Source organism: Colossoma macropomum, unplaced genomic scaffold, assembly GCF_904425465.1.
Source record: "Colossoma macropomum unplaced genomic scaffold, Colossoma_macropomum, whole genome shotgun sequence".
NCBI lineage: Eukaryota > Metazoa > Chordata > Actinopteri > Characiformes > Serrasalmidae > Colossoma > Colossoma macropomum.
In genome coordinates, this window is record NW_023494784.1 from 17494797 (window position 1) to 17508893 (window position 14097).

A 14097-nucleotide genomic window follows, 5' to 3' on the forward strand; every position below is an offset into this window, starting at 1 on the left:
CATATTTATATGAGTAACTTTAAAAGTTACAATATATGAATGATAACAAAATAAAATGTTTTAATTCCTTATTAGATATTTAAATGTTTATGCAGCTCTTTGACACAGGTTGAGTATTTCCGTCAAAACTGCAGATTATAAAATTTCAATCAGGACCACATTTGTGTTCTTAAGTAGAAGAAGAGATAATTTATTTAATGGAAAGATGTTGTTTGTATAGCCTTATTACTGAAAGAAAAACATCCTTTCCACAATCAGAATGGTATAGGAATCATTGGCAGATATTTGCTTAAAAAGTGTATTGGTATCAGACAGATGTTTAGATTTAATGATATTTTAAACCAATTGTTAATAACGGATATTTTAGAGGGGTCAGAATATTTAAGCGCTGCTGAGCTACTAACTTATACTTTATTAATTTTACTGCATTTGTAACCCTGTACGAGTAAAAGTAACACTTATATGTAATACTACTCCAGGTAAATTTAGTCCCAGTTTCCCCATTTTGTAAATGTTACTATGTTGGCATTAGCAGATTTGTACACGAAAAACACTGGATATCAGCAGTATCCCGCAGTTCATATATCAGTGCATCCCTGCCTTACATTTTTGCTGTGCTTTGTCATTTTTTGAAATCAGAAAGCAGAAATGAACAGAAAAAGTTCAAGAAGTAAAAACTTGTTCCTGTCAGTACAGCCTGTGAATTGAATATGATGTAATTCATTGTGGAACCAAATCAGTATGTAACTAATTATTGTAATTATGCAACTACATTTGAATAGTATAGCAAAATAAAAGTTATTACTCCCGAGTTCGCTCACAAAAGTACGGTACTAGGTACAGTATTAATATCACTGTACAATTTCCAATGTGTCTTGAACACCAGGGTGTTCCGTAATGCCTCTCCTCGCAGGAAACACTGGCAATTGTGCTCTGCTTTTCCTGTTTCCTAAATAGGCTATGCTTTTTTCTTTGGACAACACAATGGTCAGGAGCTGGCCTCAATGTAGGCTCCCTCCTGCTCTCGTGTGCTACATAAAACACCCCCACAGCACTCCTTATCAAAAGCAAACACCCTGCCCCCGTGCCCTTACTGAACAAAGTCCTCTCACTCCCCTCACCCAGTCAACAAAGCAGAGGACTGTTAATGCCCAGCATTGTGTGCAGGTTATGAATGACATGTTTGCCAAACCGATTCTAGATAGTATGAGCCAAGAGAAGATTCACGATGCTTACATGAGGTGGCATATTTTACATACTGTCTTACTGAAGAGCCAAAGTTTTGGGCTGATTCAGAACCAGTACTTAACATTTAATATTTTGCTTTTGCCATTCAGAAGGAGACTTGCGCATTGGAGAGCTGCAGTGGGGGGATAGCGGCGTGTATTTCTGTAAGGTCATCATCGCTGATGATCTGGAGGGCAAGAATGAAGGCCAGGTGGAGCTGCTGGTGCTGGGTGAGTCATTTCCTCTGCGTCACAGACTGAACTCTGTCCAGGTCAAGTTGGCTGCTATTTCTAGCTTTTAAAGGAGTGAGTTAAATTAAATTGAACTTTTAATTTAATTTTTTTACTTTTTTACTTATTACATATAATAATCGTCATTTATCAATGTGTTACTCTACAGTTTTTTTTTAAATCAGCTTTGCAAAAAAGACACAGAAGACTTAGGTCTGTTTCTTTTGCCAGTTTTGTCAAAATGGGGCAAATGTTCTTTTGTCATGCCATAAGCACACATGCCAAAAACGAAAGGGTGACTTTGCATGCTTAAACATGGGCCTCTAAAGTGTTTTGCTTTAATTTCCACAACACTGGCAGAAGGCAAAAACCCTGCAGTTCAAAAAGTGCTGGGTTGTTTTTTCTAGCTAAACGCTGGGTTGAGCTTGTTGGGACATTTTGTTGGGTCAGTTCCACAGTGCTAGGTGGTTTTTAGGGAGCCCTTTCATTAGGTTAGTGACTGTGCTACAATAATAATAACAACCCAGCTAGAGGGTTAACTTTAAAAATCATAACAGCACCAGTTAAAGTCAAAGCTGACAGGAATCGGTAAGGAAATGTCTAGAAAATATACACTCAAAAAAAAAAAATGCTGGGTTAAAAGCAACCCAATTTGAGTCAGTGTATGACAGAACACACGCTATGTTAAACTGATCCAGCATCATTGGATTATATGAATCCAACAAGTCATTAGAGTTACCCTAAAATGTGTTTACTTTTACACAGCGCTGGGTTAACTTTAACTATTTTGTTGGGTTACTGCTTGATATGTTTTGTTTGCTTGTTTTTTGTTTGCTGATTTCATTTTCATTTTTACATTAAACATCAATGGGCCTTATTCACCAACCTTTGTTAAGAAGAATTTCTTCTTAAAACCCACTTACTCAGTTTTCACAAATATTCTGACATTCACCGATGTTTTCTTATTTGGGATTTGTTCTTAGGTAAGAATTGACATAGACTTTTTCTTAGAACCTTTCTGAAGAACAGATTTAAGAAAAATGTGGGAAGATATTCATGAGGCCCATTGTCTTTTACTTAGGTTTTACTTAATGTAAAATCATTAAAGTATTGCTCAGTAAGGACAAGCCGTTAAAGTAAAATCAAATCTTTATTAGTATTAAAGCATCTTCTTGGTTTGCTGCAGATGTTTTGACATGTTTCTTTCAACCTGTGAGAAGAAAAAATGACAAAACTTTCCAAAAAATAAAAAACAGACACACAAAGATACACAAACACATGACAAATATTTTACACTTACAAACAACACTTTATCCCAAGTAATGTACCATACACTGAGAGAAGAGTGAGTTAGCTAGCTAGGTTAGCTGTGTATGTTAGCTGGTATGCTAATGTTAGCCATTTACAAAAAAACATAACACATATTCACATATTTTTCACATATGAAAAAACATGCGATCACATATGAAGCCATGTTCACGTGTGTAAAAACATGCGATCACATGTAAACATGTGGTTTTTGCGTACTTCACATGAGAAATATGTGACTTTTTAAGGGAGTGGAAACAAACAATTGAGTGATTTAGTGTTAGCAAAGCCAAGTTCATTTCTTGAAATAAAATAAGCAGTAGAAAAGTACTAAAAAGTGTATATTTTACAGAAGTTCACTTAGCAATTTCTGTCAGCTGGGTCAGCTGCTACATGATTAGAGGCCATTTAACCGACTTTGTTCTAATTGGTGCTGAAAATGAACCTTTTGGCTGAATGCAATGATGTGCAAATTATTCAAACCCTGTATTTAATTAAAAAATAAATAAATGCCTATTTTGAATCTGATGATAGCAACACATTTAAAAAAAATTGAGACAGGGACTGGTAAATTGTGTAATGTGTGTAAACTCCTGGTGGAACATCTCACAGCTAATTAGGTTAATTGGCAAAAAGTCAGTAACATGACTGGATATAAAAGAGCATCCCAGAGAGCCTTTCAGAAGACTCAGATGGGGAGGGGTTCACCACTCTGTAAAAGACTGCCCGGGCAAATAGAGCAACAATTCAAGAATAACGTTACTCATCGTAAAATAGCAAAGAACTTCATTCATCATCTATGGTACATAACATCAAAAAAGATTCAGAGAATCCAGAGAAATCTCTGTATGCAAGAGACAAGGCTGAAGACCAGTACTGGCTGTTAGTGATCTTCAGGCCCTCAGGTGGCACTGCATTAAAAACAGGCACGATTCTGTAGTGGAAATCAAAGCATGGCCTCAGGAACGCTTCTGAAAGCCATTGTCTGTGAACACAGTTCATTACTGCATCCACAAATGCAAGTTAAAACTGCAAAGAAGAAACCATATGTAAACAGGATCCAGAAACGCCGCCGCCTTCTCTGGGCCTGAGCTCATTTAAGATGGACTGAGGTGAAGTGGAAAAGTGTCCTGTGGTTCGACTAATCAAAATTTTAAATTCTTTTTGGAAATTATGGATGCTGTGTCCTCTGGGCTAAGAAAGAGAGGGGCCATCTGGCTTATTATGAGTGCACAGTTCAAAAGCGAGCATCTGTGATGGTATGGGGGTGCATTAGTGCACATCATGGGTGACGTGCACATTTGTGAAAGCACCATTAAAGCTGAACAATACATACAGATTTTGGAGCAACATATGCTGCCATACAGACTATGTCTTTTCAGGAAAGGCCTTGCTTAGTTCAGCAAGACAATGCAAACCACATTCTGCACGTATTACATTTGATATGTTGTCTTTGTACTACTTTCAGTTAAGGTTTAAATAATTTGCACATCGCTGCATTCTGTTTTTATTTACAGTTTGCACAGTGTCTGAGCTTCTTTGAAAACGGGGTTGTACATGAATGATGATAAGTAGGAAATACTAACATTGTAATATTGTGTAATTTTGTATGTAAAAATTAAAATGAAATCAGGAAACAGAAAATATCAGACAATAACCCAACAAAATAGTTTAAATTAACCCAGTGCTGGGTCAAAGTAACTATGTTTCAGGGTAACTCCAATGACATGTTATTTATTAACCCACCGATGCTGGGTCAGATTAACCCAGCATGTGCTATGTTATATAGTGACCCAGCAAAGGAAATGGCTCAAATTGGTCTGGTTTTAACCAGGCAGTTTTTGGGTGTACTGTCTAAGAGTACCTTCATTGTTTTTGGTATGCGGAGTGAACAGCACTTGTGAGAAGTACCACTTTTAGAAATGCAGAACTGTTGCCACTCATCAATACTGTGATTTCATACGTCTAGGTTTGTTGTCTCTTTGTTGCTGCCCATCTCAGTTGTACAATGGGGTATCATGAGAGGGCATAGCTTGTGAGCGTAAAGAGTTGTGTTATGTTGTTTGTTTGTTGTGTCTGGAAGCGCTGTCAGTGCAAGCCCCTCATTTACAGCAGGGTCTGCATTCCTAGGTGCCCTTACAAGAGCTGCCATGGTGATGGCTGAATGCTGCATGCCTCTCAACAGGGATCTGATCCTTAATAAGAGACGCTTTTGTTCATCCGTCTCCTCTAAGGTCAGGCAAACTTAAAGCACAGGTCCAGGGCAGAATTGCTGCAGGGGAGCGCTGATTGCTTGGCACTGTGTGCCTGCAGAAGTTATGTCTCTGTCTTCTGAACTAAAGAAGGTCTGATACCCCCTGCTAGACACAAAATATAAATAACTGCTAGTTATTGACATGAGCAGTCTAGGTCAGTATAAGCTGTTGCCTTGGGAACAAAGGGCCTCTTTGTTTATTGCCATTTGGAGAATGAAATGAGATGAGATGAGATGAGAGACAGCTGAAGAGATAGAAAGTCAGAGCTAATTTAGCAAGGAGAATCAGAGTGTTGTAAATGCGAGGAGTCTATTGTGGCCTCTGAGTAAGCAGACTGTAATAAGTTTAGAAAGAGAGAGAGACATTATCTATAGTTACATAAACACCAATGGCTTAGTATTTACTAAGACTGCTGTGTAACTAAAAACAGTATGGTTCAATTGTCAACCAAACTGTACTGCGATTAAATGTGGTTTTGGACATGTAAACCTTTTGATCTTCTAACTTACAGGCTCAGAAGGGCACTTTCTGATGTAAAGTATTGTGCAAAAGTCAGACCACCCTTCATTTATTTAATTTCTAGTCAAACCGACAATTAAGTACAAGTTATTTATTTTTCAGGAGATATTTATGAGGAGATTCAATATAAGATAATCCACTTGGATAAGGAAGGAGAAATACAAAGAAAAATTAATGGAAAACAGGAGTTCCAAAATTGGAGTAGAAAAAAATATTAAAAGACAAATGGGACTCCTAACAACTGTGCAACACCTGGCAGACCACCAAAACTGTCACCATTGGAGAAACAGTACTTAAAGCTTTGAGAGAGAGGAGAAAATCAAGCTCCATTCTTGCTTCAGATCTGAAAAATCCACAGGTGTTTCTGTCCATTCTTCCACTGTGAGAAGACAACTCAACACTATGAGTCTGAAAGGATGTGTAGCTGTCAAGAAGCCGTTACTGAGGAAAGAAAGTAGACAGAAAAACTGTACCAAACAAAGAAGTTGTTGGTGTTCTCAGAACAATGGACTGACCATCCCAGAAGGATCACTGAATGTGTTTGGGATTACTTGGATTGTGAGAAGCAGAAAATGCAACCAACTTTTAAGACTGAACTTTGGAGGTGTGGAAAAACATCAGATTTCTTTGAAAAACTAAAAGTAACTCTCCTAAAAAGAGAATGAAGTCTATAGTACAGACACACTAAATACCTGGATTTAATTGAGGCTGTGTAGTTTTCTTTTAAATATGGTTTTGCTTTTTTACTGACATTGAAAAAATGAATAGCTTGTAATTGAAGGATGGTCTTTGACTTTTGCACAGTGTTGTATTACATGTATTATGACAGCTTTATGACACCAAAACAAAGTGATTAAAGGAGAAAGAAAGGTCCAGCTGCAGCCGTTCCCGATAGGCCTGTTGCAGCGAACCGATGGGTAATGAGAAATACTAGTCTTGGGTCCAGGTATCCTGATTAGTTAATGCTTACTAAAGTTAGTTGTGTAGCTAAAGAAAAAAAGGTAGCAAAAGGAGCCTGGAAGAGACTTTTCTAGGCCGTGCGCGAGAAGGCTGGAATTGGACCGTATTAGACAAAAGGCCTTTGCACTTTTCGGGGAGGAAGAGATGTTGTATCTCTCATACTAAACATTTTGTCAGAAATAGACATAATGAGATATTTAGAAGTAGGGGAAGAACAAATGCTGATATAATCAAATGGCTGGAAACTCTTATGTTTGTAAACCAAGGTACATCTTAATGAGGTTGTTTCACGTAGTTAAGTCAGACTATGTTGGTGTATGTATCAACATGTCTATAAATAGTCTTTTATGCAACTTATAAACTTTTCGGTTCTGTCTGTTTTGTTGACTAATTAAGAACTCAGGTTTTTTGCGTGCATGCAAACATGGCCATTGTGAGGACTGAAGTAAATTAAACTCATTCGCTGTTTGTTTTTAAGATTTGACTTGAGACCTGACAATCCCTCTTGCTTATCTGTCTTGCTGTTCATTCTTCTTACTTTACCATAAGAACATTTTTTAGCTCTGCCTCTCTTTCTCTGGTGAATCTACACCCTCTCTTGCTCCACCTTCAGTCTGCCTCTCTCTGCCTGGCTCTCAGGTTACAGTGTTCTGTTTATGAGAGTGCCAGAGCAGGAGAAAGGCAGGAGTCTGCGATCTCCATCAGAGAGCACAGGGTGCTATTTCCCCTCTTGCACTCTGCTAACTCAGCATGGCTAGTCTAGCAGACTGAAATCTGCACCCCAGTGAGGGCCCACATGTGATGACACAAGGCACTGCTGCATTAAACAACATGACATTTTGATAGCATGTAATGTATGTGAATTGTGAATTAATGTGAATTAAATACCTAAATAACTAATAGTTTGTTAAACAAATCTAATTTACACAGTTTTACTAGCCAATAAATCTCAAGTTTTGCACTGTAGCTACATGACTAGTGTAGCTAACAGGTAATAAAAGCTTATAACCACCAATTACTGTTAATTACCATGCAAATGCAGGCCTATACCATCACTTGTTATGTTTTGTTATGCAAAGTGAACTTTTTAAATAAATATTAATATTTTAATCAATATATTAAAGTAAATTATTATTTAAAAATAAATTAACTCAAATAAAATATTTAATAATGAAATAATAATGTTTCAGGTGATAGTATTTTCAAATGTATCACAGTTCTTGTTTTGTTTTCAATTTTAGATATAGATTTAACTTTTTCTAGTTTTAAAGTTTCAACATTAAACACTATGGCTAGCATGAATGACTGGCATGTTTTTGATTTTATGACTGTATATTTTCAAATATACAGTTGTATGCCAAAGTTTAAACACCCCCAATCAAATTGCATGTTTTGTGGATTTTCTGAAAAGTGATAATAAGCACACATTCTCTATAAGGAATAAACTTAAATATGGCCTTTCTCTAGTGCATTTATTTATTTATTTATTTATTGCTGATTTTAACATATTGAAAAATAACATAAAATCTGAAATGTGCCGTAGACACATTTTATGTTTATTTTTCCCCAATATGTAAATAAACAGTGATCTTCTTCATCCCAAAAGCATCCTAAAACATATTTAGTATCATCACATGCACTTCTATTATCCCTGGGACTTCTGGACAGCGTTAGTCTGACGCCTTATCATTTCTTTTACTGAACTGCTCCTCCAGTATGGCATTCATTTTACTACACTGTACATAACATCACTGAAATAGTCATCTCTTCCACAAGATGTTCTGCTTTCCAATACGTAGCCTAACATTGCTTTTACTGGGCTCACATTAGACAATTTGGCTACGTAAAACACTGTCAGACTATTAGTGGGAGCATAAATTGTATCAGAACTTGGGTGATTTTGTTTTGTTTGTGCATCACCATCCTGCTGCTGTGAAACACTACCTTGCATGTTACGCATGGCTGTAACTTCATCCCCCTTTGAACTAATGCACGTGGCCATTATATAGTGCTTTTTAAATGACTTTTTTTGAACAATAAAAAATCCACAACAGTTGTCCCTGACAGTTTTTTACAATCAGTGTTGTTGCAGTGCTGTTTAGTCCATGTTTATAGATAACAGTATGTCAGTTGTCGCAATGTTAATAAGTGGGCTTCTGCTTGTTAGCTACGTTGGCCCTTTTACTCCAGTGCAAAACTACTGCACTACTTTGGATACCAAAGTTGGATATGTTGTCTGCAGTAAAGGTAAAAATATGTATGTATGAGTTTCCACTGAATTGTCACTTTAAATAAGAACTGGTTTTGGTCACTTTACTTTGCTAAGTTTGATTGAACATTGAGGTCAGTCTAAACTGTGGGAATTCACTTTAATTGTGGCTTTGTGCCAAGCATTTACAGAGTGCACTCAGCATAAATTGGACTGTATATGTAAATCTACCCGACTGTTCTCAGGCGAGGGGTTTGAAGATGGGCCGTGGGTAGGTGCTGATTGGACAGTGCTTCAAAACACCCCTACCTCCAAACAAAGCCAACACTGTTACCATGGCGATGGCACACCCCTGACCCCCTTTCTTGGATAGCTGATGAGTCCTAATGGTTTATTAGTTTCCCATAATCCTTCACTGTTTGTCTGATTGTGTGTCTGCTGTTTCTGCTCTCATCTTCCCTTCTTATGAAGGGGAAATTAGTCTGTTCATCAAGCTAAATATAAATGCTAATTTAGTGTATAGTTGGCAGTGAACACTTGTTGGGGGATAAGCATAATGCCTCAAGCTCTCAGTCATGTTTTAAATTATAAAGGCATTACCAAAAAAGTTGGGAAAGAGATGAAAATAGCGATGATTAGTAACACAATATTTTAGGCTTTATCTTGTGGCCTACATAGTCTTCCTGGAAATATGCGCTCATTACAAGTATGATGGCTGCAACATGTTCCAAAAAAGTTGCGATAGGATCATGTTTCCCACTTCTTTATTTCACCTTTCATTTTAACAGCACTTAATAATCTTTTGGGAACTGAAGACAAAAACCGATCTAGTTTTAAAAGCTGAATTTTTCACCATTCTTCTGTCTTCAGCTGTGCAACTGCACAAGGCCTTTGTTGTTGTGTTTTGCAAACGTTTTCAGTGGGAGACAGATCTGGACTGCAGGAAGGCCAGTCCAGCTCCTGCACTCTCTGATAACCATGCTGTTTTGTCATGTGCACAGTGTGGCTTGGCATTGTCATGTTGAAATAAGCATGGGTGTCCCTGAAAAAGACAGTTTTGAAGGCAGATTATGTTGATCAAAATGTGTTCAGCATTAATGGTGCCTTCAAAGATGTGCAAGTTACCTATTAATACCCCCAATATCATGACAGACCCTGGCTTTTGAACTTTACGCTGGTAACAGTCTAGATGATCTTTTTTTCTTTTGCCTGGAGAGCATGATGGTGATTTCCACCACGCATCAGACTTTTTCAGATGAGCTTGAGCCCAGAGAAGCAGCAGCATTTCTGGATGCTGTTGACAAATGACTCCTGCTGTGCATAGTACAGTCTTAACTTGCAGATGCAGAGATGGACAATGTTTATTGACAACAGTTTGTCAAAGTATTTCTGAGCCCATCTGGTGGTATCCATCACAGAAGTCTGCTGGTTTTGCCATCTGAGAGTTCGAAGATCACGGGCACTTAGTTGTGGTTTTCGGTCTTGCCCTTTATGCACGGAGATGTCTCTGAATTCCCTGAATCTGTTGATAATAATATGCACCATAGAGGGTGTAATACCTAAAATCCTTGCAGTCCCAGCTGTTGTTTTTGCTGATGCATTTTGACGAAGTAGTGAGCCTCGACCCCTCCTTGCTCGTAAAGGACTGGGGACCTCTTTGAAATGTATTGCAGGCATCAGTTTCAGATTGAGCATATGTTTATAAAAAAATTCATCCAAGTATAGGCAAAACTGATTTATAAATCACTGCTTTCTGTTTTTATCTGCATTTCACATACTCCCCCAAGTTTTTGGGAATTAGGTTTGTACAATATTATTTCACATCTCGACAAGGTGTTCTACTAAATTAATAGATGTAAATAAACACATTATAAAGCTTTTCATAGTGGTCTTATTGTGAAATTGTTATGATCATGTATGAAGTTTAGGTTGTAGATCATTAACACTTTTGTCAGGCTTTTATGATAGATGTTAGTGATAATGTGTGAGAATAGAGTGTATGTCTGCGAGTCTGAGACAGACATGTGTTGTGTCTCTGTTTTTCAGTCATGTATGGAGACCGTGTGCTGTTTGAACTGTAAGGAAACAATAATACAGCACCCTGCTATAATTAGTCACCTTCCCAGGGTCGAAGCCTTCAAATATATATTCCCTGGCCAACCTGAAATAGTGCTGTTATTGTAGCAGACAGAAAATTCTTTTTTTTTTTTTTCAAATAAATGAAATCTGCACTCTGTATACACAGCAAAATTTCTGCTGCTGAATTGACACTTAGCAATTTTGAATTAACACCTGTAGTGTTTGTTTTAGTCCAAGTGGATGCAAATGAACACTTAGAGTTCATTCAGCTCTGTGGATTTTGCTGTATGTCTTTTGTAATTGCATTACTCTATGATGTGGCTGTCTTAGACTGTGCTGAATACCATAAATAGCCATAAATTAATTGTCTGAATTGTTTGTAACTCCTTAATCTATGATGCATAACTGTTACTCACTCAACATGGGCTTGAAGTACTAATTATATGGTTGCAGATTGTTTGTAGCTTGTCAGCACTTACATTCCTGTTGAATGTTTCCTGCATAAACCCTATACAGGAAACACCATAAACCCTAAAACCAGGCCATCAAAGATTTAAACCAGCAAATCACCAGTGATTTCAGCTTTAGCTCCTTTCCTGCATGCTTGTTGGTGGTGATTAGAAGTCTGTGAGCTCCAGAAACTATTCTCTCCAATCATTGTGCATTTGGCCCTGGCTCTGACTGACCTTTCAGCTGCTGCTCATCTGTCCTCTTCTACTCTCTACTCTCTGCAGGTAAGACAGGTGTGCTGGACGATGTCCTGCCTGAGTTTGAGCTGGAGATTATGCCAGGTACGGCTGCCGTGGTGCCCTCTTTTGCCTTTCTTTTCCGCTGCACCACACCTTTAATTGTACTTCATGCTGGGTCTACTCGATTTATATCAAGTGTTAATGCAGCATGTTCAGCATTACCTGCTTCCTTCTTATTCTCACTCTTCAAACTAAAAATGAATTGCATGCTCAATAATATCATAATCAATGGCAATCTCATTATTGTCACTGTCTGAACAAAAACTGTATTGTATTTTCATTTTGTATTTTTGTTTTTTTACAGAAGTTGAAAATGCAGACTGCCCTTTACAGTGCGTTAAAATTACACAATGATATAAAAATAAAAACTGCAAACTGGAAACTGCAAACGTAGAAAACACTTTTATAAAAATGACATCAGTAGCAGTCACGATACAAAGGAACTGATTCCAGAGGAACCTCAGAGGGGGTGCAGCCATTCAAACTTTTAAAACCTGTGCAGCATAAACTTCACTAATGAAAGTAATTTAACATTTAGTTAAACAGGTAACTAATAACACTGCATTATAATGGGAATTATCTGTAGTGCCACTGCAAAATTTCTAATAGCAGTACCAGCTATGACTTTTACTTACAGTAGTATAGTTACATGTCAGATAGCTAACTAGCCAGCCAATTTAACCATGAACTTGCTGAAATGAGACTGTCTGAAGTCTTATCAACTTCTGTCAGTGATTTTCCATCACACATATTCCATCTCCTTTGAGAATTTTCCAGAAACATTTCCATTGCGTTGTGGCTCATTTCTGTTGTGTTTTGACTGGCTTTGCAAAGTTGTCTGAAGCTGCATGTGTTTTCTGTATTTGCAGTGCATTTGTGAAATATAGCTCAGCTGTAGTCATGTTGATGAAAGTGTTTTCTAAATTTGCATCACTTATGAGTTTTCAACACATTTTTCATTGTGCTGTGCACTGGGTACAATAGAAATAGTCCAAAATTACTTAGAAGAAATGTGTTTCATTACCTCTTTCTCCTGAACAGCTATCATTTTTGAGATACAAGGTTTTGTCGTGACAGTGACAACATACTTGTTGCTTAATGAAATGATTTAATACTAACAAGTCAGATCTCTAAGTGGGAAATTCCACCAATTTTAAAAAAATATCTTGATAATTCAATCACTGAGAAGTAAATAAAGTCATACAGAGCAGTTTGCTGTCAAATTTTGCATTATAGAGAAACTCAATTCGGATTTTACTACAATGGTGGTGATAGGAACCAGGAGCAGCAATGTAGCACAAATATAGCCATTGTATTTGCTATTGAAAAAATGACCAGTGAACCTACACAACCTCTGCTGAGTTTTTATATGTAGTGTTGATGATGAAAAAACAGTGGTAAATCCGGGGCACACTATTTTGTCTTACAACACTCTGCATGTACCTCTCCACCCCGAATGGATTTTAAATACAGATATTAGGACAAAATCGTATCTCAAAACCATCATAAAACAATGTCTGAGGTATCAGACAACATATTTGTAACCATTTCATGTAGTAACCTTCTGTAAGGCAGCTTTTTGAGGTGTTAAATGCTTTAGAAATCTGGTTCCTATCACCAGCACTGTGAACAATTCTGACACATTAGGTTTCTCTAGAACAGAGCATTTCACATTAAACCACTCTGAATGATTTGCACATTGAATTACACAGAAATGTAGCAAAATCTGTGGAATTGCCCTTTAAGCACTTTTGACTACAGTTGATAGTTGTTTGCTAAAGAGCCACACGTGCTCCATTTTTGCAGCTAGAGGATGTCAGCAGTCACTTGGGATGTGATTTGAGCTGAAGAGCTGTTGGAAGTTTAGCTCACGCCCAGAGGAAGTGCATCATTAGTCCAGAAACAGTCGCTGGCTTTAGAGATAAGGAGCTGGAGGAGAGTAAACGGTCTGAATCATCTGCACCAGTTTTGTTTGTAGTTTTGTTTGGAGGCTTCATATCCTGTATGTAGAAAAGGGCTTAGATGGGAATTTCCTTCAGGACTGACTCAGCCTGAGTCTGAGGCCAGGATTATACTGGAAAGATTTAAAAGAGTTACATCTGATTAATGAGTCAAAAGCCCTATTTCAACTGGATTAGTTTTACCTGGGGTGGTGCTGCAGTTTAAATGATCATCTATTAGATGATTTTAATCCAGTATGAATCTGCAAAGTCTGTAGTGTTTATTAGTCTGACTCTAATAATTCTGCAGTTGAACCCAGAGCTCTCTCAGTAATAGTAGTCCTCTTTGAATCGCCCTAATCATAATTTAATAACAAAAACGGCCAACAAATGTGGCCATGTGCCATGTTGTTATTGTTATTGAGTGTGGCACCTCTCTGACATCAATAATGCTGATGTTTACATCCAGGCTACAATTTAAAAAAAAAAGACCACATAGGATTATTTGCACAACGCCATGTAAGAACCACTTTTGGTTCTCTAAAGGACCTTACAGTGGTTCTGTAAGAATTCTGGAGAATCATTTTAGAAATGAGATGAAGAACCTTTTTTAAAGTTCAG

At 37.5% G+C, this 14097-nt stretch overlaps 1 protein-coding gene across 3 annotated transcripts in view; it reads left to right on the plus strand.

The window, feature by feature from the left end:
* ildr2 (immunoglobulin-like domain containing receptor 2) overlaps positions 1–14097 on the plus strand; it is a 29639-nt gene that overhangs the window by 7223 nt on the left and 8319 nt on the right. For 2 of the 3 annotated variants that reach the window (XM_036581761.1, XM_036581931.1), the window contains exons 3-4: positions 1338–1457; positions 11522–11578. In XM_036581761.1, coding sequence (XP_036437654.1) covers positions 1338–1457; positions 11522–11578 — 177 coding nt within the window. The remainder of the gene's footprint in view (positions 1–1337; positions 1458–11521; positions 11579–14097) is intronic. The other variant, XM_036581848.1, reaches the window with a different exon arrangement.